The 20,581-nt window shown below is 35.7% G+C and overlaps 4 protein-coding genes across 14 annotated transcripts in view; 2 read left to right on the top strand and 2 right to left on the bottom strand.

Annotated features, from left to right (window-relative positions):
• Positions 1-3,357, bottom strand: part of LOC105218058 (inositol hexakisphosphate and diphosphoinositol-pentakisphosphate kinase) — a 38,354-nt gene extending 34,997 nt beyond the window's left edge. For 2 of the 6 annotated variants that reach the window (XM_054232211.1, XM_054232212.1), the window contains exon 1: positions 2,664-3,357. In XM_054232211.1, the coding sequence (XP_054088186.1) occupies positions 2,664-2,795 (132 nt within the window). In that variant the 5' untranslated portion in view covers positions 2,796-3,357. Of the gene's footprint in view, positions 1-686; positions 743-1,437; positions 1,782-2,663 lie in introns of those variants that run through there. The other 4 variants (XM_011193401.3, XM_011193402.3, XM_011193403.3 and 1 more) reach the window with 4 other exon arrangements.
• Positions 3,358-6,496: 3,139 nt separating this feature from the next.
• Positions 6,497-9,101, top strand: LOC105218057 (trichohyalin). Its single transcript, XM_011193396.3, has 3 exons — positions 6,497-6,972; positions 7,328-7,840; positions 7,897-9,101. The coding sequence occupies exons 1-3, from the start codon at positions 6,684-6,686 to the stop codon at positions 8,982-8,984; spliced, it is 1,890 nt and encodes a 629-aa protein (XP_011191698.2). The 5' UTR covers positions 6,497-6,683; the 3' UTR covers positions 8,985-9,101.
• LOC105218056 (uncharacterized) lies at positions 9,092-14,815 on the bottom strand. 5 transcript variants are annotated; one of them, XM_011193390.3, is made up of 6 exons: positions 14,647-14,815; positions 14,234-14,518; positions 12,041-14,095; positions 10,353-10,604; positions 10,163-10,287; positions 9,092-9,245 (listed from the first exon to the last, which is right to left on the bottom strand). In XM_011193390.3, exons 2-6 carry the CDS (start codon positions 14,378-14,380, stop codon positions 9,224-9,226), a joined length of 2,601 nt encoding a protein of 866 aa, XP_011191692.2. In that variant the 5' UTR covers positions 14,381-14,518; positions 14,647-14,815; the 3' UTR covers positions 9,092-9,223. The 5 variants fall into 5 exon arrangements, with proteins under 5 accessions (XP_011191692.2, XP_028899770.2, XP_028899771.2 ...); XM_029043937.2 differs by having other exon boundaries at positions 14,234-14,427; XM_029043938.2 differs by lacking the exon at positions 14,647-14,815 and having other exon boundaries at positions 10,353-10,601; positions 14,234-14,624.
• Positions 14,816-15,137: 322 nt separating this feature from the next.
• On the top strand, positions 15,138-19,561 carry LOC105218055 (DNA replication ATP-dependent helicase/nuclease DNA2). 2 transcript variants are annotated; one of them, XM_054230970.1, is made up of 5 exons: positions 15,138-15,962; positions 16,027-16,257; positions 16,324-17,154; positions 17,222-17,627; positions 17,715-19,561. In XM_054230970.1, the coding sequence occupies exons 1-5, from the start codon at positions 15,381-15,383 to the stop codon at positions 19,085-19,087; spliced, it is 3,423 nt and encodes a 1,140-aa protein (XP_054086945.1). In that variant the 5' UTR covers positions 15,138-15,380; the 3' UTR covers positions 19,088-19,561. The 2 variants fall into 2 exon arrangements, with proteins under 2 accessions (XP_054086945.1, XP_011191691.2); XM_011193389.3 differs by having other exon boundaries at positions 15,146-15,962; positions 16,027-16,260.
• Positions 19,562-20,581: the final 1,020 nt, after the last annotated feature.

The raw sequence follows: 20,581 nt of genomic DNA, 5'->3' as shown, positions 1-20,581 counted from the left end.
ACTATAAATCAGATTTTCGACAATTTCTTGATAACGGAACTATGGTTGTAGTTTTTGTTGTGGTAGCGGAAAACAAAATATTCCTCAAATAAATTTGAAAAAAAACAAACAAACAAACAACGGAAAAGACTAGATTGTTATCCAAATTGCTACTATATCAGCAGTTTGCGGTAACAACCTGAAGAATGTTTTATGATGCAATACAACAAGAACACAGCGCAGACGAGTTAAGATAAATATTTGCTTCCCTCAAATATTTGAATATACCTATTTAGAGGTGTAAGAGGTAAAAAAATAAACAAAATTCGGTATAAAGTTTAATAATAGTATCGAACGACATATTATGAATGGAATAAATCCAAGCCAGTAGATGTGTATTATACTTTTTAACCAGTTTTGATACTTAAAATTATTGTTGTTAGTATTGTAAATGCCATAAACACAAACAGGAAAACGGAAGTACTAAAATAAATATATAGCCACGCCATGCACATTTTCTACTGCTGGTGGACACGACGCGGCGTATGAGCAACATGCCAGCATTGCAAATACCAAACACATGCAAGCGCATATACATACATAGTTGCAAGCAGACTCACTGGTCCAATTGTAGTGTGTATAAGTTATTAAAAATTTAACATAAAAGAAAGAAAATTAAAGAAACTTATGAGAGTTCTTAAATTCACCCCGTAAGTGTAGGAGGAGGAACGAAAGTCCAATGGCTGTACAGTGGAGGCGACATCTGTATAGTTGATAGAGATGAAAAATAAGAAACAAACAAGAAAGACAAATTAAAGTAAGAAAACTAGCGGTGGGTGGAATTGAAAAACAATTTGTTTTAAAAACAAAAAGCGGTGTTTTTTGTTGAGTTTGTTTGTACATAAATTACAATAGTAGTGTAACAGCAAAAGTTATTTTTAGTTCGTAACATTTTATTTTTATCACTAGCACTTTAATTTTACTTTGCAATTTCGTCTTTAACTTATTATTGCTTTTTTCTTTTTTAAGTTTTATAATTTCCATAGGCACTGAATTTGCACTTTTTTTGAATCTTCACTAATTACTATTGTATTAATCCGATATTGCTTTTTAAATGATTCAAAAGCAAGGATCAAAATTCTAAAAATACAAAAAAATACAGAGATTACACCAGAAGGTCATAAGATCGATGATGGATATTGATTAAAAATTTGTTTATTAACTAAGTTATTGCGCAAAACTTCACTAATCACTTATCTGTCTTCTGCAACTTTTTTGAGTTTTATATTTATTTTTCCAATATATGATCGCACGAAAAAAATGTACTTATTTTTTGTCACTTAGCCACTTCATATACATATATTTATGTTCACTTCTCAATAATTCTTATTTCATAATTATAAATATTTGCAATTTTTACACCTCGTTTAACTGCTCTAGTTACAGAAAAATACGAACCACCAAGATTTGGCGTCGAATTGCCATGAGGTAAGGGTTTAGTTGTACACCCACATGTTGGCACTTTTCCTGTTTGCGAGTTGGCTGACTGTTGCTGGCGACAGTGATGATGTTCGCCATCACATTGTTGATGTTGGTTTTGCGGAGATGGCATGGTGCGATGGCGGTGGCGATCCCAAATGTGACCATGATTCCCTCCGTTGAAAACAAATTTGTCAAAACTGTTGCCCATACTGTTTTGCAAGCTACTTGTTTACATTCACTGTTATTTCTATTTTTATTTTTGTTTATTTTAAATACATATGTACATACATATGTACGTAAGCTTTTTATTTTATTTTATACTTTTAGTCATTTAACAAAATTTTATCAATTTTATTGAAAATGTGTGAGTGGATTAGACAAATCGAAAAAAATGTATTGGAGCCATATTTGCAATGCAATGCATGGATATATTAATTAAGCGACAGGCAAAAAAATTTAAATATTATAAATAATTGGAATGCATAAAAATGAGATTTTCGTGTTGCGAAATTTGTTGTCTCCACCAAAATTAGTTTCAAAACATAATGTGAGTAATGTAAGTTGTTTCTTGACTGTATAACTTCATAAACAATAAATTTCTAAATGAAAAGAAATATGCTACAAATAATCGGCACAACAAATAAATACCATTATCATTTTTTTAAATCAAAGTTCAACCACCTTTCGACTAAAATTGTTGCGTATGAACATATGAACAACCGCAATCATGTAAAATTTATTCGCATGATTTTTTTCAATAGTTACACATCTATACACATATCAGAGTCCCATAAACACATATATTAAGAATTATGCAAAACATAAATATGTTCCGCAATATCAGACATCGACAACTTGATTTTGTAAACTTATAAAACTTGTTGTAATTAAATGAGATAAAAATAAATTATGTCTACACATACATGAATAAATAAACAAATGTAAAAATTGTCCTTGAAAAATTAGCTGACGTAAAAAGTATAAATGGTGTAAAAAGCAAGGACAGCCAGTGTGTTGGCATTGCGCAGCTGATATACACCAGAACTGAATATTGATTTTATTTTGAAATATAAATTTATTAATCGCGAAATATACATCATTTGTTTTATTATCACCTAGCTACCAAATTGGTACTATTATCGTTATAAAGAAATTTAAAATATACGTGTAAATATTAAAAAAAGAAAGAATGCATTTTTTACATTGCCATCACTGCCAACAAAAAATCCAGGTCGTGTGCTGCGTTCGCTCGAAAACGACTGGGTTTGACATTGAGCCTGTTGTGACGACTGTCTCAAGTCCTGGTATCCTGATTCGAGTTCTGTGTAGGACATGCTACTTTTATCGATATGTACTAACAATGCATTTATCACTCAACGTATTTATTAATGTTTTTTCTCTGTAAGCGTTTAAAATGCTATGTGGAATTGGAAATGTCTGAAGCATTCACATGCAAAGTATAGAATGGGTAATTTTGCGAGGTTACAGCGAATGATTGTTGAGCTTAGTATTTGTTAATAATATTAAAAATATGATTGTTGATAAATTGGTAAAATTGAAAAGCACTGATCACTAAAACTTTCAACATTTCTCAATTTACTAAGAAAATTCTTCTTCGTTTTTTCACTTTGCATTGCCCATAACTATTGATTTTTATCTTCAGCAAATAGCACAAATACACTTTGATGCATTCAACACAGCACAAGCACTTTTTATCTGCAAATTATATAATTTTCTAATGGTAATTCTGCCAATTAGTTAATGTAGACAATTTTCACACTAAAGTTCTCAACACTTTCACACAAACTTTTCTGACATCCAAAATTAATTAAATAGACTAGTCAGAATTCGCAACAGTGTCGCCCAAAATCGCTGTGCTGTCAAAATGTACTCATAATGGATTTTTTGTTGTGGTTTGCAGCGCAACGTTTGACATTTCTGTTCGCGCTTCTGTTGGCTTGAGGTCGGCAGACACTTTGCAGAAATCAGCTGTGTAGAAATTTGTGCAGACGCGTTTTGTTGTTATTGTTTTGCAACAACTAGTCAGCTGTGCTTTGTTTACCAACACATAACGTAGCAACAACAATGTGCATTAAAGGTATATATACCATCTATATGACATGTGCTCCAATCTTCCTTTTTGTTTTGATTGTAATTACTTAAGTTATCCAATGACAGTTATTAAAAATATATATTAAAATATTGTTTATAGTATTGTGTGGCTCATATTTTGTGAGAGAAAGATGATTGGTATAATAAAATGTAAATTAATGATGTTTTACTTATATATATGTGTTATCGATTATCATATGTATCGATAACGCAATATGTTTTATTTGCCAACAAAGTGTGGCATTAACCAAACGGGTCGGCTTTAGTATACCGTCCCACGATTTCGGGGTTAAAATGGATATGGGCGGATAGAGGAGGATCTCCAGATCACGAATATATATAATTATTGCCGCCGCAAACTTATAGTTTCTGAGTTATTTGCAATTTAAGATTTAAAATTAATAATTTTTAACTCGTTATTTCTCACTGTATATTGAATTTTCCACATATATTTTGCACTTTAAATATATTTACACTTCACACATTTGTTTATAAATATTTATTTTTAACTAATTATATTAAAATATGCTGTAAATAAGCATTTTACTTTTTGCACAATTTTGTTTATTTTTACAATAAAAAAGGGTTGCATTCTGACACATAATAGGTGTTACCATATCACATATTTTGTAAACGAATTATAAGAATCACAATAATGAAAAAGAAAGATTATACCCCAAATACGATAAACATAATGCATGTAATGTGTAATGTAAATTATTTTATTATTTCCCATATTTTGATAATATCCGGTGTTGGTTCGACCAGGGTTATTTTTTTGAAGCGCGGCCAAAGGCCGCCAGTGCAGAAAATAGTTGTACGCGAAAAAACTTTCCATTTCCCTCTCTTTGATAACTCCCGGTGTTGGCTCGACCAGGGTTATTTTTTTGAAGCGCGGCCGAAGGCCGCCTCTTCAGAAAGTAGTTCTACGCGGAAGAACTTGTTATTCCACCTCTTTGATAACTCCCGGTGTTGGCTCGACCAGGGTTATTTTTTTGAAGCGCGGCCGAAGGCCGCCTCTGCAGACAGTAGTTCTACGCGGAAGAACTTGTTATTCCACCTCTTTGATAACTCCCGGTGTTGGCTCGACCAGGGTTATTTTTTTGAAGCGCGGCCGAAGGCCGCCTCTGCAGAAAGTAGTTCTACGCGGAAGAACTTGTTATTCCACCTCTTTGATAATCCCCGGTGTTGGCTCGACCAGGGTTATTTTTTTGAAGCGCGGCCGAAGGCCGCCTCTGCAGAAAATAGTTCTACGCGGAAGAACTTGTTATTCCACCTCTTTGATAATCCCCGGTGTTGGCTCGACCAGGGTTATTTTTTTGAAGCACTTATAAATTTTGAAACCTTGGTATTTTTTTGTAGTTAGAATGTTTACTTAATAACTATTTATTGGGTATTTGTTTTCTTCATTTTGGGAATTTTATTCATTTTGATTATTTTTAATCGATGCATGTGGCAACACTTATGTTCTGTCATCTTGCAACCGTTTTGTTATTTTACAAATAAACAGAATTCTGCATAAAATTAAATGTTTATTTACAGCAAATTTTGATATAATTTGTTAAAAATAAATATGTAGAAACAAATTAATGAAGTGTAAATATATTTAAAGTGCAAAATATATGTGAACAATTCAATATACAGTGAGAAATAACGTGTTGAAAATTGTTAATTTTAAATCTTAAATTGCAAATATTTCAGAAACTATAAGTTTGCGGCGGCAATAATTATATATATTCGTAATCTGGAGATCCTCCTCTATCCGCCCATATTCACTTTAACCCCGAAATCGTGGGACGGTATACTAAAGTTTTCCCAACCAAACATTTAGATTAGATTAATAAATACATACAATGAAAAACTATGCCTTTGATATTTAGAGTAATTTTAATAACTAAGAAGCTCATGCTAATCGAAAAGACGCGTCAGTAATGTATACGATCATGCTTTTACTTTCGATGTCCCACCGTTGCCGTTCAAGCAAATAATTCAAACATCTTCCTACAGTTGCACTTACACATATATATCTGTATATGTGTGTGTATGTATTGATATCTGAAGTGACAATAAACATAAATTCAAATCAAACAAAGTTGTTTCAACTTTTCTACTAAAAAATACTTCTATTGTTCGGAGGAGCCTTAAAACCAAAAACAACAATAAACAAACACTCAGCAAATACAGTGATCCCCGATTAAGTGACCATGTTTTGCGGCATGGTTGTTCTTTCTCTCAATTTACATATACAATTCCTCGCTTAAGAGCCTCTGCTTAAGTGCCTTTCCGGCTTAAATGACTGCAATATTTAGACCACAAAAACAAAATTGTTGGCAAATTTCCTATTTTAAGTGCCTTTTAATATTTTTGACATTGAATGCGCTAAAAGGAAAACATATGCATAGTTTTGTAATGTTTTTTTTTATATTTATTGTTATTAATAAGTATTTTTGTATTAATAAGAAATTAATGTGATTTTCATTCTAAAATAAAAAAAAATATTTGATCGAAGTATTTGGGAAAAGAGACACTTAAGCAGGATTCATTTAAGTGCCTTTCCGGCTTAAGTGTTTCAAAAGTCTTGTATTTTAAGAGGGGGCACTTAAGCGGGATTACTGTATTCATATTTTTTTAATGTATCTTTTTGTTGATAATTTCACAACTATATCTTTACTACCACTTGGTAGATCTTTTTGTTGTTGTTCTAATTTTATTATTTTTCAAAATATTCGGCTAAAAAATGCAATTGTGATCATGCAAAAATTCCTTTGACAGCAAAGGATGGTTGGGAAACTTTTTATAAAAATTTGCCTTCACAAGTTGTCCTTTCAAAAAAGAATAAACGGTTGTTATAAAATAACAAATAATTACTTAATCACAGAAGGTCGAAAAATTAACCTACCTAGTTAATATTTGTTACTTGGCGATATCACTAGGGCAACCGTAGCAACCTATTTGTTAAATATCATTTGGAACTTTCGAATTTTTTCATAATCAAAAATTCGTTTTTGGAAGCAAAAGAAATAAAGAAATCGCGTTTTGATTATTTTAAGATTGATTATATTAGATACCTTTAAATAATTTTTACAAAAACTAGACTAGATAAATCCACGATGATAAATTGTACAACACGAGGCAAAGAAGCTGCAATCGAACCGCCGAAAGTCAATAATAAAAAGCCTATAGTACTATCATCGCAGCGCTTTAATAAGTTGTTAAACAATGCTAACCAGACGGATAAGCTGCGGGCGCAGAAAGAACTAGAAGAGGAACAAAAGTACAAAGAATATTTGAAGGAGGGTTCCGATCAATTGGTTGCACATTTCAAGGGTAACATACAGCGTACGCAGGATGAGAAGTTGGCTGAAATCAAAGCGCATATGGAAGAGAAGTTTACAAAAAGTGAGACATGTCAATTATTGTATATAAAGAAACCGACAAAATTACTACCAGTTAAATACCAACAACTAAAAAACCCAAAAAGCCGCATATGTAACATACAATATAACACTTCCAAACCCAATTCTAGTATTTCAATCAAAATTTAAGTAATTACATTTTAGAAAAAAAATAAAAGGTATTTGTTATGTAAGCGATTTGCGTACACGTCATGCCAAATGTCAAATTTAAATAAAAACGTACGAAATTTTAATTTTCTGTTTTCAGTTTCACACAATTATTAAGATTTGAATTTTATTTCTTAATACAGTTGTATTTCATGTATTTATCGTATTCGGTGTACGTGTTATCTATTTAGTGCAGGAAAACTTCCATAAGACTAAAGAGAATGAGGAACGCAAACGGAGCGAGAAACTGGCAAAAGCACAAAACTTAATCGAGCAACTAAAGCAGGGTCCCAAGCAGTTGCACTCTGCTGCATTGCAAAGTGAGGTGCTACGAGCGCGCAACGTGCAAAGAAACATAAACAAGGAGTTCGAAAGGGCTATTAAACAACAGGAATGCATGGATAAGATGGCCTGCCAACAACAAGCATTGGGTTTCATGGAGGAGGACATACAGCGGCAAGTGGAACGAAATCAGGCCATGGACGTGTACAAAAAGGAAATGCTACAGACCATTAACGAGACGACCAAACAGCGGACGGAATATAAAAAGCAGCTAATTAAGGAGCAACAAGCAGCACGCGAAGCTATGGATCAGGAGATTAAAGCGCAAATCGAAAAGGAGAAAGCTATTATGGAGAAAAAACGTGCAGCTTTGCGTAAAAACGCCTTAGAGGCCATGAAAATGGTGGAACAACGAAGATTAAGTAAGTTATGCTAATTTTTTAGACTTAACTATAAACCTACTCCCTCGCTAATCTAGGAGAACGTATGACTGAGGAGATCGAAAATCGCCTCTGCTGTGTCTACAATTTGGGCAAACAAGACTTGGATGCTGCAAAGCAAGAAGAAGACAAGAAACCCACGCCTGAGGAAGAAAAGAAACAAGAGCAGCAAGTACAATTCTTACGTTGTATTCAAGCTAAGACCGAAGCAGAAGACGAAGATCGTGTGCGTCGTGATATCAGTCGTATGCAATTGAAGTTCACAGCTGAAGAACAAGAGAAGATTCGCAAAGACAAGGCAGCTAAACAAGCGCGTATTGAAGCTTACATGCGTGAGCTGCAGCAACAAAAGGAGGCAAGACGTCGTAGCGAGGAGGAGAAGCGTTATGATATGGCAACACGTTTTAAGAACTGTGAAGTAAATCGCCTGTTTGAAGAGGCGCAAAAGCAGCAGCGTTTCGTTAAAATTCAGGAGACGCGTAAGACTTTGAACGAACAAATGGAACAGAAAAAACGCCTCGAAAAGGAAGACAAAGAACTTATGCGCACCTGTGAGAGCAACCATGAAGAGCGCGAGGATAAGTTCTTCTTCGAATATGCACGCAATCTTATGGAGGATGCACACAAAAAAGATCGCCCACTATATCCGTTTGTCAAGGTGGTGCAACAGTATAAGCGTGATCGTGGCATTGATTGCGAGCGCAAAACGCCAAAACATCTGTTGTCACAAGTCAACATTGGCACGCGTCAACCGGGCGATAGCAAGCAAGATGCAGATGTAGTAGGAATTAAAACCTCGAAATCGAAGTTAATACCGAGTAGCTCGGGTGAGGGTTTGTATAGCGGTAAATTGACTACGACAAGTGCCGATAAGTTGTCGAAGGCAGAGAAAACTAACAGAGACAGCATACTTGAGAATTGCCTGAAGATATCTGAACTAATTGAGGCAGATAACAAAAATACTAGCGCTAACAAAGAAAAATGTGATAATAGAATAATAGACTGTTTGAAGCCAAGCAACCGTGTGGCCGAAATGAAGAAGGAGATCGACTGTGAATCACTAATCAAGAACAGCAAGGTGCGCTATACCATGTTGGAGCTGAAAGATTTGAATCAATTCACATAAACGTATACGCATGCGATAGAAGCTCTGAATAATTGCAGCTTTTGTTACAGCTTAATTTCATTATATTTTTGTTACTTGTTCGTGTGCAATAAATGATTTCTTGCAAATAATAATAAAGTAGTTAATTTATTCGAAAATGAGCTTAGCTCGCTTAAGTGCATAACAAATTCACAGTTCAGCTATTTAATAGGTTCTATGAAACTACTGGAACGTGCTGGCGGTTAGACGGCAGTTATGTATTAGGTTTGTATACGCGGTGACCTGCAAGTAGACAACAAAGTTATTTGTTAAGTATATATGTAAAAAAAAGCATGAATCGACTTAAGGGGCACACCTAGTGTGATGGCCTAAAAAAGTGATTTTTAGGAATTTTTATTGAAAAAAATACTATCAATTATTTCAAAATTTTAAGAATATATTTATATATGTTTCAAGAATATGTATACAGTGAAATTTTTGAAGAAAAAAATTTAATATTTTTTAAGTTATAGTCGATCTCCAACGGCGCGAAAAAAAGGTCATTCACTGCTGATGTGATTCCAACCTTCTCCGTGGATGAATTTAAAAAAATTCTCGTTAAACTAGATAATATTGTCTGTACAATGACCTACGTTAAAAAAGATCAATAATTGACAATATGGCGGCGTTTTAAAAAAAAATAGTCGATTTTTAGCCAAAATTTTGGTCGTTTTTAGCCTGCCAAAATTCGATTTTTTGATCAAATCAAAAATCGACAGGTCATTGTACGGAGAACTATATATAGAACATGTAAAAAAATTAGATAGTGATCGGATCATTTGTTTTTGAGTAATCATTGCAGCAAATTCGGAAAATGCTGTTTCGAGAAAAACACGTTTAAAGATAAAATGATCGTTTTCACTGTTACTGAGCGGCTGCTCTTTAAATTGCTATAGCTCAAAAACTATTTGAGATATCGATTTGAAATTTTAATATGTTATTTTTAAAGTGTAATCTACCGAAATATGAACAAAAAAATCGATGTTTTTTTTTTAAATTTCACTAGATGTGCCCCTTAAGTCAGATATAAACTTTGTATATGTATAATAAACATCAATATGGAGTCCGTTCGAAATGGCTCAGAAAAACTCAAATTGTTAACTTATGTCAAATTAAACTAATTTAAATTGCATATTAATAAAAAAATAGTATTTAATCACCTTTTCAAATTATTTGTCAACATTTTGGTTTTGATACGTTTGCGATCGCGACTAATAATTTCCATACGTTCCTTAGGCGTTGTTTGGAAGAGCACCAAATGCAGTGTGCGCATTGCAGAAAGCAACTAAAATACATATATTATAAGCACAAGATCTTAGCTACTATAATATAATAATAATAAAGACTCACTTGCTTTAGCAGTCGTGCCTTAAGTTTAATATTATCGGGCGCATTCGCTTCCACTGGATTCTCGCTGGTCTCCATGTGTAAGCTCAAAACGAATATTAACGTATCTTTGATGGTCTGTACGACACGTTGCACCTGCTCCGTTTGGAAGAGACGACGCACCAAATAACCACGTACATATGCATTGATCTTGGTCGCGGCAGACGCGCGTCGCGCATCTTCCTCGCATGTTTTCGTATTCAACGATTGGCGCTGCTTTTATTGGAAAACAAATATTTTCGAGTAGACAATGTGTGTTGTTGTTATTATAAATTTAAAGCAAAAGAGTTTGGTATGAGAATTTAAATTTTTATTTACTAATTTAGTCTTTAATTTTTTAACATTTCTCAATGTTTCTCAAGGTAATTCACTGAGTGATCGTCGCAAGTATGTATGTATGTATGTACATAGTGTAAAATTTAGTGGTTGTAATTTTAGAGTGAAAGTGTTAAATCGTTAGAAATATTAATAGAAATTAAAATTGAAGTTTTTTTTCAACATTTATAGGTAAATGTATGTTTATAATCTTGTTGTGTATGTAATGTAGATAAGAAAATACATGTGTATGAATAAATGGCAAATAATTCATAATTTTCAAATGCAAAAATTTCAAAATTCAAAAATGTTTCAATGGTCAACCATAAATATATGTACAAGTGCTTATTCCAACAAAACCTTTGTTGTTTCCAAACACTCCAGCACATGCTTGAATGACAGTACTGTTAGTTTGCAACTAGATTTGAGTGATTAGTTGATTGTTTACTAGTTAAGACACAGTTAGTGATCATCGTTATGGAGTTGGTTATTTAAAATTATTTTTATTCTCATCTAACGTTTTGGAAAAGCTTCTCCTTTCACTGAAATGTTATCAACTATTATTGTAAAGCTTTTTTCAGTTTATGAAAAGAGAAAACAGAGATACAGAAGATAATAATAGAGACAATAATCGAGAAATGTTAGTTTAAATATATTATCAAATACAAAGGGTCTTAAAAGTAGAAAATTGCATAAAATAATATAATACGATGTAAAGCAAAATTTTTGATTGAACACAAACTCTTTTGTACTACAATTACGATCTAAAGGTTAAATTAGAGGTGCTATAACCACAACCATAACTATAGCTGATCGAACCAACTTTCCAGACACCAAATATTCCAATTAGAGTTGCGGTACTATAACAACAAAACCATAACCATAAATCGAGTATAGTAAAAATTGTTACAGTTATAACAATAGTTATGAACTTGGCGTTATGGTATAGCACCCCTAATTTAACCTTAACGAGTTGAAATTTTAAAGAAATTTGAAAGAACTTTTTTTTTAAATTTAAAAGCCAATGCTATTTTGAATTTTAAGACACATTGTACAGTTAAATTTTAGTCATTACTTTTGTTATAAAATATTATATACATATACATACATAGAACTGGGAAGACCATACGGATTTTTTAGTTATACAATTAAAACAAATAATATCCAAAGTCCTCTACAAAAACATGGAACATTCGAATCTTATTCAAATATAGATTATTAACCGAAACTTCATTCAACCCAATAAGATAACATAAGCATATAGTCAGTCCCAGCCATTTATACTTAACCCTAATGCGCAAAGCTATTTCTATATATATGTTATAGTAAAAACTTACACGACTGTTGGACATGCCATTAGTTGCGCCATTCGCGCGTCCAACGCTATTAGTGAAACCACCGTGATTGCTACTAATTGATACGCTCCGGTTTGAGGTTGTGGGTGAGAGATCGTGCGAAAAGAGCCGACGTCGTGGCGTACAGTGACTGCTGCTTTGTGTGGTCGGCGGTAATGTGGATGAGCCCATAGACAGCTCCAGCGATGGTAGCTGGATGGCACCGGACGTCAAGTCCAAAGAATTTGTTACAATCGAACTGTTGGCACTCATTGTTGGTGACTGTAAAGTGTAGGACTCGGCACAGTCTGATCTGGCTGTTGGTGAATTTTCTACCGAGCCATGATAGCTGTCATCAACTCTTTTGTTGGTCATATGCTCTAAAGCATGTTTTTGTATTTGCACGTTGCTTACTTTATTTGTCAGCTGCTCTAGCAAAAATCGTTGTTGTTCTTCGAACACCTGTTGCATGCGTTGTTGTTCCCGCTTTTGCTGTGCCAATAACTCGAGAAACTTTTGACGGTGTTCATCCTCAATACCGTTATATTGTTGACTGCTCGTTGTGCGTTCGCGTGCACTTCCGCCCGTGTTTAATTTAGATGTTTGTATGCTTGGCATGGAGGGTGTGGTTTTCATTTGTTTAATAGTTGTTGTACCGGAGACAGATTTTTTCAGCTGACGTCCAATTTTCGGTTTATTGAGCCGTTGCTCATAAGGCGAACGTTTACTTTTAATGCCCGACGAATGTGTTGACGATGGACTTGTGATATTTGTGATAGAAGGCTTCAGTTGTAGGCGCATGGGTTGTGCGCGTGGTTTGAGATCGACTTTTTGTACACGCTTCGCCTTCGATTCGACAGTGTCACGTGTGGCACTCATGGAAAATAAATTGGAACGTTTCGTGGGATAGTTTTCATTAGGCACTTGTTGTTGGCGAATGTGTTCAATTAATGCTTTCGAGGGATAGTCTAGTGTGAAGGAGTTTGAACGCACTAAGCCATTTTCACTTTGTGTTGTTGGGCTTACGTCCAGCGATTTAATTTTGGCTTGTGTTCTTTCGGAGAGTAATGGTTTCAAGGATGGACTTGTTGCTGATCGCTGTGGTGGCTTAATGTTAGAACCCTTGGGTTTGTCCGTTTTCGTGTCTGTTACGGAAAAATTTTCAAATTTAAGTATTTTGCTGGTGATATTAGTTACTTTGTGATGAGTTTTCAAATCACGCTCAAGATTTGTGGTGGAGTCCATACAGTTGGAACTATCGTCAGAACTTATTTCCTCTTGCAATGACTTGTTTATATCTTTTTTTGGCGTGTCTTGTTTATTTACATTTATCGCGTCAACACTGTCTTGTGCTTTAACAGTATCGATAAATGAACGCGTACTAATTATTGGTGTTGGTGGATCAATACATATTGATGGTATTTTCTTTAAAAGCTTATCCGATTTCTGACGTGCGACGCAATCTATATTTGCGTTTTCATCGTCTTCTGGTAATTCAACTTTCTGTGCAATTGGCTTTTCATCTGAATGGTCCAAATTTATTTGCTGTTGTTGTTGTTGAAAAATTTGCTCTTCATCCTCTGTCAACGGGCTGATGATTGTATTAGAACTATGGTCGTAAATCAAAGTTTCTGATTTTTCTAGCTTTTGCATACGTTGCATTAGGTTTGTTTCCAAAGAGTTCGTCTGTTGCATTTCTAAATCAAGTTCACCAGATTCACCGGCGCTTTGACGCGCTATTTTACAGCGATTTTGACTAGACGGTGAGAATTTCGCTTCATTTTCATTTTGTGTTAGAATATCTGAAAGTAACATATACGATTTCTCAGCCTCTATACGTTGAGCATCGAGTTCTATTAAGTGCTCTGTTAGACTGCAGTTACTACTACTTTCGTTTTTATTATCTAGAACATCTGTGTCTTCCTTTAGTTCTTCCAGCACTGTGCTGTATTCTAAATTATATCGCTGCTTTCTAAGCCGATTTTCTTCTAAACGTTGCTCGATTTTTATTGCTTTTTCTTTCAATTTCTGCATTTGTCTGCGCTTTTCGGCGGTCATCTAGAAAATGTTGTAATATTATTGAATAAATAAATATACACATATATAAAAAAGAATCGCTTTAGTGCAATAGCGCGTGAAGCACACACCCATAGTATGCTTCCGCCAGTTGGCTTTAAAGCGTTCATATAAACTTACTAATGGCGGTATAATCGGCACTCCATCGATGCGGAACACCGAAACATACTTTGATGTAGCTATAGTAGGAGCGAAAAGCTGGTTTATGCGCGTAGCAGCTGCTGCGCTTATTATATCTGACTTAATATCTTCCATTATAATAACCATAGATATATGTAAAATTCTTTATTCACACGGCAAATTCTGATTCTTGGCTGTTAATTTAATTAGTAATATGAACGTAGAATTTGGAATTCAAATGTTCGTAGTACAATTACTTTAAATCTCATTAAAATTTATATCATACTGAAATTTAATTTTGGCAAAAAAGTCCAAAAAAATGTGAAAATAAATTTAAAAACATGAAGAAATTTTCAAATTTTGTAGCTTCTGTTTTCACTCTATATGTTTGTTTACGTTTCTATGACTACTACCTATTAGCGCATGCAGCCGAAACTGCATTTACAATTCACAAATTCTTTCACAAATATTGAGGTCAAAAATATTCGTTTTTAATTAAGACCAATAAATTATTCAAAAAATCTAAATGAATATAGCGCGCTTTAAACTAACTAAGTTAATGAACATAAATATACCAACAACTTTTACAAAATACAGCAAATGTCAGTTGGATGCACGTTCTTATTTGATACATGAACATATTCACAATAGTGTCTAACATTACAATTGGAATATTTTAATTAAATTAGTTAAATTAATGAAAAAACTAAAAAGTTGGTAACGAACATTAATTCATTTTAAATTGTCTATAAGTTAATTATTATTGGATTCGAAATTGATTTCACTATGCATTATTTGTTGTGTGGTGATTGTGAATAGTTTGTAAAAGCACTCACAAATCGAATGAGTGCAATAAACATTTATAAAGCCATAGAATTTTTTAAAAATGTTGGAAATGTTGTTTTTGAATTTAATTAGATTTAAAACTATGAAAATTGTTATGACTGTCCATTTCGTTGTTACCATTGAGTATAATCAAATCTGACGTGTATGACTAGCATAACTTTGTTATGAAATGGAAATATTTACATATTTATTTGGCGGATGTTTCAAAGTGGCGGGAAACTCATATACCTCTGCTGACGGCTGAATAGTGTTTTTATATTAAGATTAAACTATTTTGTTGTTAATAAGTGTAGACAGCATCATGAGTACATTAAAAAGAGTAACTTCGCCAATGAAGCAACAAAATGAAACACCAACAAAGAAGTTAAAAATTAGTACTAACGACATAAAACCAATTGATATCGATGGCTTTAGTTCTACAGAGTTTGACGACTTTTTTGATGGTCATGATGATTTTGAAGCAATTATAAATAGCAAAAATGTATTAATCCCGCAAGACAAGCGCTTAGATCTTAGCAAATGGCAGCGCTGTATTGTGCTAGAAGTGGAGCGCGAACGATCCACCTTCGATTTAATGTTGCAAGTGCGTTTAGCCAACACGGAGCAAGTGGAGGATTTCGACAAGGAAAATAACAATGCACTGACAAAATGCCGACTCCAACAGCAATGGAGTCACACAGATGTTAAAAGGGATGACATTATATCCTTAATATGCGTTTGGGATGAAAAATTGCAGTGCTATAAAGTGAATAATGAGCATGGATTCTGTGTAACTAACCCGGATACATTAATTTCCAGTACTAGTGTGGTTGGTTCACTTTTCTGTCGTAGAAAAGCAGTGCTGCAAGAGCGCTTCAAGGGAATTGATGCCAATAGTAAAATTGTATGTATGCACGCACACGAATATGTGTATATGTATTTAATAACGCATAATTGTTAATTTTCAGATGGTAGTGGGGTCAATGGTACATGAAATGTTGCAATTGGTATTGCAAAAAAATCTAAGAAATGCGAAAGGAATAGAGGCAACTGCTAAAGAATTATTGCACTCCAAGGAAACAGCTTACGAGCTTTATGCGAATTTAATGACACGCGATGAGTTAGACTTCGAACTACAAAAGTTCATACCAAACGTAATAAGCTTTGTAGAACAATACATTAAAGGCAATCCAGCAACTGTGGTAAAAACACGAAATCTTTTAAATAATATTTAAGTTATTTATGCTTGTTATTTACATTTTTAGCATATTAAGGACACTTTCCAAGGTACCATTGAGCACATACAGGACATCGAAGAGAATGTTTGGGTACCACAACTTGGTTTGAAAGGTAAAGTAGACGTATCGGTGCGTATCAAGCAACGAAAACATGAAAAGGCAACAAATGCCATACCGTTGGAATTGAAAACAGGACGCGCCACCTTCTCAATGGAACACAAGGGTCAGGTTATGTTGTACCAAATGATGTTAACCGCAATCGGACGTGAAACGAATTCCAGTTTACTGCTTTATTTACGTGAAGGCATAATGCGCGAATTGCGCGGCACACGTAATGAACAACGTGACCTTATAATGTTACGTAACGACTTGGCGCGTTATATATCATGTCATAGTGATACGACGGCTGCTAGTACAACAACCACGACAATTGAAGAGGACAACAAATTTTTACAGCCTTTAAAGTTACCCGAACCCATTTCACATCATAGCGCTTGTGGTAATTGCGAATATGCAACAGTTTGTTGCACTTTTGCCAAAACTGACGCAGAATTAAACTTAAGAAAAGGTCATCCCTTGCTAACGGTTATGCAGAATGTGACCGAACACTTACAAACAGACGTTTACAAGTATTTTATGCACTGGTGTCGTTTGCTTGCATTAGAAGAACAAGAAGTGAAGAAATCAAACAATCTGCGTGCTTTGTGGACCAACACACCAGAACAACGTAAGAAAATCGGACTCGCCATTGTGGATGTGCAACTGCAAAACGTTGACTGTGAGGGTACGCATTATCTCAACACTTTTGTTTTGGAAGCAACTGACGACAATAAAGACGCCGATTTGCTGTTGAGTGGTGTAATTATAACAACAAATACACGTTGATTTTGTAATTTTTGAATTTATTTAATTTAATTTAATTTAGTTTTCTATCGGCGAATATGTGATAATCAGCACACGCAAACGTTTGGCTGTTGCAGCTGGTTCCATTGTGGATATGACAAGTGCCGAAATTACCGTTAGTCTCGAACGAGATCTGAAGCAAAACTATGCCAAAGTTGCATTTATCATTGATAAACATGAATCGCAATCGGGCAACGCATTCAATTTCACGAATGTCAGTTTGTTGTTGGACAATAATGAGCGCGCAAAAAAATTGCGTGAAATTATAGTGCAACGCGTACAACCTACATACCACAAAGTGCTGCCGAAGATCGTTGCAACTGCGGGTGCCGCAATACTTAAACAACTGAATGCGGTGCAACGTTCAGCCGTACTCAAGGCTTTAACTGCAGAAAGCTATATGCTAATCAAAGGTTTGCCAGGCACAGGTGAGCAAATGGAAGCTTTCGAATGTGAATCGCAATAATCGCTTATAATTTTTTATTTTTTTGTTGTTGTTTTTTCGCTTTTCCTAGGCAAAACGCAAACACTAGTCGCGATTGTGCGCCTCTTACATTTGATGGGTAAATCTGTGCTCATCACGAGTCATACACACTCGGCGGTCGACAATTTATTAGTGCGCTTAAAGACGCACAAACTGCCGCTGTTACGTTTGGGCGCCGGTGCGCGTATTAACGCCGAATTGCAAGAGTTTGGCGAAAGCACTTTACTGCAAGACTGTGCAACGGTCGAGGAAATAACGCAAAAATATAATTCCTACAATATTGTGGGCGTTACTTGTCTTGGGTCGGCGCATGCACTGTTTCTACATCGAAAATTTGATTTTTGCATAGTGGACGAAGCAACACAGGTTACGCAACCGACGACGTTGCGCCCGCTTTTTTTTTGTGATAAATTCATATTAGTTGGTGATCCCGAACAGCTGCCACCGCTGATACGTTCAAAGGAGGCGCGTCAACTGGGTGCGGACGAATCACTCTTTCAGCGACTCGACACAGCAGCCGCCACAGCTGTGCTGACCCTACAATACCGCATGAATAAATCGATCACGCGACTGGCAAACGAACTTACCTACAAGGGTGCACTGCAATGCGCTTCGAAAGAGATCGAGCTTGATGCGCTGCAAGTGAATTTGTCGCAGGCTAATAAGGCGGCGAAATGGTTGCAGCGCGCCTTGCAAACGCATATCGATCAAGCGGTTTTCTTATTGGACACCAAGGACTGCACTGAACGACTCAGCGACTTTAACAAGGGCGAGCAAGGTGCGCTGTTCACAGCCGCTGCACGTTTTGTTGAAAGTGAGGAGTGTAAGGAGTCTCCACTATCATCAACTGCCAATGGAAAACAAAACAGAAGCGCCAAGCGTATTTCCAAGTACACAAATTACTGTGAAGCCGCAATTATTATGCATGTAGTAGAGCAATTACTGCTGGTGGGTTATGCGCCGTCGCGTATTGGTGTTATAGCGCCTTATCGTGCACAGGTGGAGCTGTTACGCAATCTAACCACTCATTTGCAGTTGCAACACAATAATAGAGCGTCACAGTTGAGTTTTGCCTCAGTCGAGGTCAACACAGTTGATCAATATCAAGGGCGCGACAAAGATATTATACTCTTTTCTGGCACGCGCACCGGCGCTGTGGATGCCAATGAGCGTGCGCGCGAAGCTGAAATTCTGGAGGACAAACGTCGCCTTACGGTGGCGATAACACGCGCTAAACGCAAGCTGCTGCTGGTTGGCGATGCTGCGTGCCTAGACAAATACACGCCCTTTCACATGCTGCTCGGCCATATACCGAGCTACTGCAAGTTGCAGCTGGAAGATGGTAAACTTGGTTTCGATTGGCAAGCATTACTGCATAATATATCGAGCATTATTAAAAGTTAGCGTTTTCGACTTAATTTAAGCATTATATTATTATTATATTATTTAGTTGCATTGTTTGTATATTGTGTCAGCACCATCAAATTATTAAAAAACAAAATCACGAAAATGCGGGTATTCTGTACTGATTTGTCCAACGTTGTGGGTTGCACGGCACGTATTTATGAATCTCCTTATTATTTTTAATCGCTTCATTGTTGTGATGAAGTTTGAATTTAGTTGTTGATGCGTGGAACTGTGAATATTACATTAAATTTTTTTTCAAACTATTCATAAATTTGCTTACATCTTCGCCTTTGCCACATAGCGCATCTATAATGCAGCCCATTTTCTGTTTGTATTTTTATTTGTTTTGTTTATTTTAAGGAAAAAATGTTCAATTTAAAAGAAAAGTCGTTTTGACATAATTTTTTTTAGCAATAAACGTCTCTGTCGAGAAGAAAAAGTTCTAAATAAATAACTTCATACATTAAGGCACTCGAGTTTTTCATTTTAAAACTATTTGATTCTATGTTATTAAGATTTTTCTTATGTGGGAACCGATAATTTCGTAAAAAATCCTGTACAACAGTTGACATCAAATGAGGTTTCTGACAAGGTGACTCACTATCATAATACGAGTCGCAGAGTTAAACATAAGATACAGTCTTCTATAACAGACACACAAGGAAGGTTCATCGTCGAAAAGATGCAATAGCAACAGTCAGCCACGAAATACTCTACTCGACTTGCACTCCTGCTCTCTGAGAGCAATCATCAGCATCTCGGTATAAGGGAACTGTGGAACGGCATCTCAAACTCACTGCGTACTGCTGCAGCCGAAACAATTGGATTTCGGCAACGACAAAAAACAAGCTGGTACGATGAGGATTGCCGTCTCGCAGCGGAGAGAAAACAGACTGCCTACCTCGCAACGTTGCAAACGACCACAACACGTGCGGGATGGGATAGATACCGAGAGCTGAAGAGAGAAGCGAGACGCATCTGCAGACAAAAAAAGAAAGAGGCCGAAATGCGTGAGTACGAAAAGCTTGAGAAGCTGGCAGACAGAGGGAATGCTCGAAAATTTTATGAAAAAATGAAGCGACTTAACGAAGGTTTCAAGACCGGAGCATCCTCATGTAGAGACCAAGGTGGTAATCTGGTAACCGAGGTCCAGGGCATACTGGGATTATGGAGGGAACACTTCTCCGACATGCTGAATGGCAGTGAGAGTACAACACCTGGAGATGGCGAACCCGATCCCCCAATCGATGACGATGGAACAGATGTTCCATTACCCGACTATGAAGAAATTCGAATAGCAATCACCCGCCTGAAGAACAACAAAATGGCGGGGGCCGATAGATTACCGGTCGAGCTATTCAAATACGGCGGCGAAGAACTAATAAGGTGCATGCATCAGCTTCTTTGCAAAATATGGTCGGAAGAAAGCATGCCTGACGATTGGAATCTCAGTGTGCCAATTACCATGGGATAAGCCTCCTAAATATCGCC

This window comes from Zeugodacus cucurbitae, chromosome 5, assembly GCF_028554725.1.
Source record: "Zeugodacus cucurbitae isolate PBARC_wt_2022May chromosome 5, idZeuCucr1.2, whole genome shotgun sequence".
NCBI lineage: Eukaryota > Metazoa > Arthropoda > Insecta > Diptera > Tephritidae > Zeugodacus > Zeugodacus cucurbitae.
The sequence above is the reverse complement of the archived record's forward strand: the minus strand, read 5'-3'. Positions and strand labels throughout refer to the sequence as shown.

Bases quoted from the DNA above. Each gene is read 5' to 3' on its own strand.
- LOC105218057 (XM_011193396.3), top strand. From the start codon at position 6,684: ATGATAAATTGTACAACACGAGGCAAAGAAGCTGCAATCGAACCGCCG. The intron at 6,973-7,327 runs GTGAGACATGTC...TTATCTATTTAG, and splicing joins GGAAGAGAAGTTTACAAAAA to TGCAGGAAAACTTCCATAAG. The intron at 7,841-7,896 runs GTAAGTTATGCT...TCGCTAATCTAG, and splicing joins GGTGGAACAACGAAGATTAA to GAGAACGTATGACTGAGGAG.
- LOC105218056 (XM_011193390.3), bottom strand. From the start codon at position 14,380: ATGGTTATTATAATGGAAGATATTAAGTCAGATATAATAAGCGCAGCA. The intron at 10,288-10,352 runs GTGAGTCTTTAT...TATGTATTTTAG, and splicing joins AGGCACGACTGCTAAAGCAA to TTGCTTTCTGCAATGCGCAC. The intron at 9,246-10,162 runs GTGATTAAATAC...GTCTACTTGCAG, and splicing joins TTGACAAATAATTTGAAAAG to GTCACCGCGTATACAAACCT.
- LOC105218055 (XM_011193389.3), top strand. From the start codon at position 15,381: ATGAGTACATTAAAAAGAGTAACTTCGCCAATGAAGCAACAAAATGAA. The intron at 16,261-16,323 runs GTAAAAACACGA...TTACATTTTTAG, and splicing joins AAGGCAATCCAGCAACTGTG to CATATTAAGGACACTTTCCA. The intron at 17,155-17,221 runs GTAATTATAACA...AATTTAATTTAG, and splicing joins CCGATTTGCTGTTGAGTGGT to TTTTCTATCGGCGAATATGT.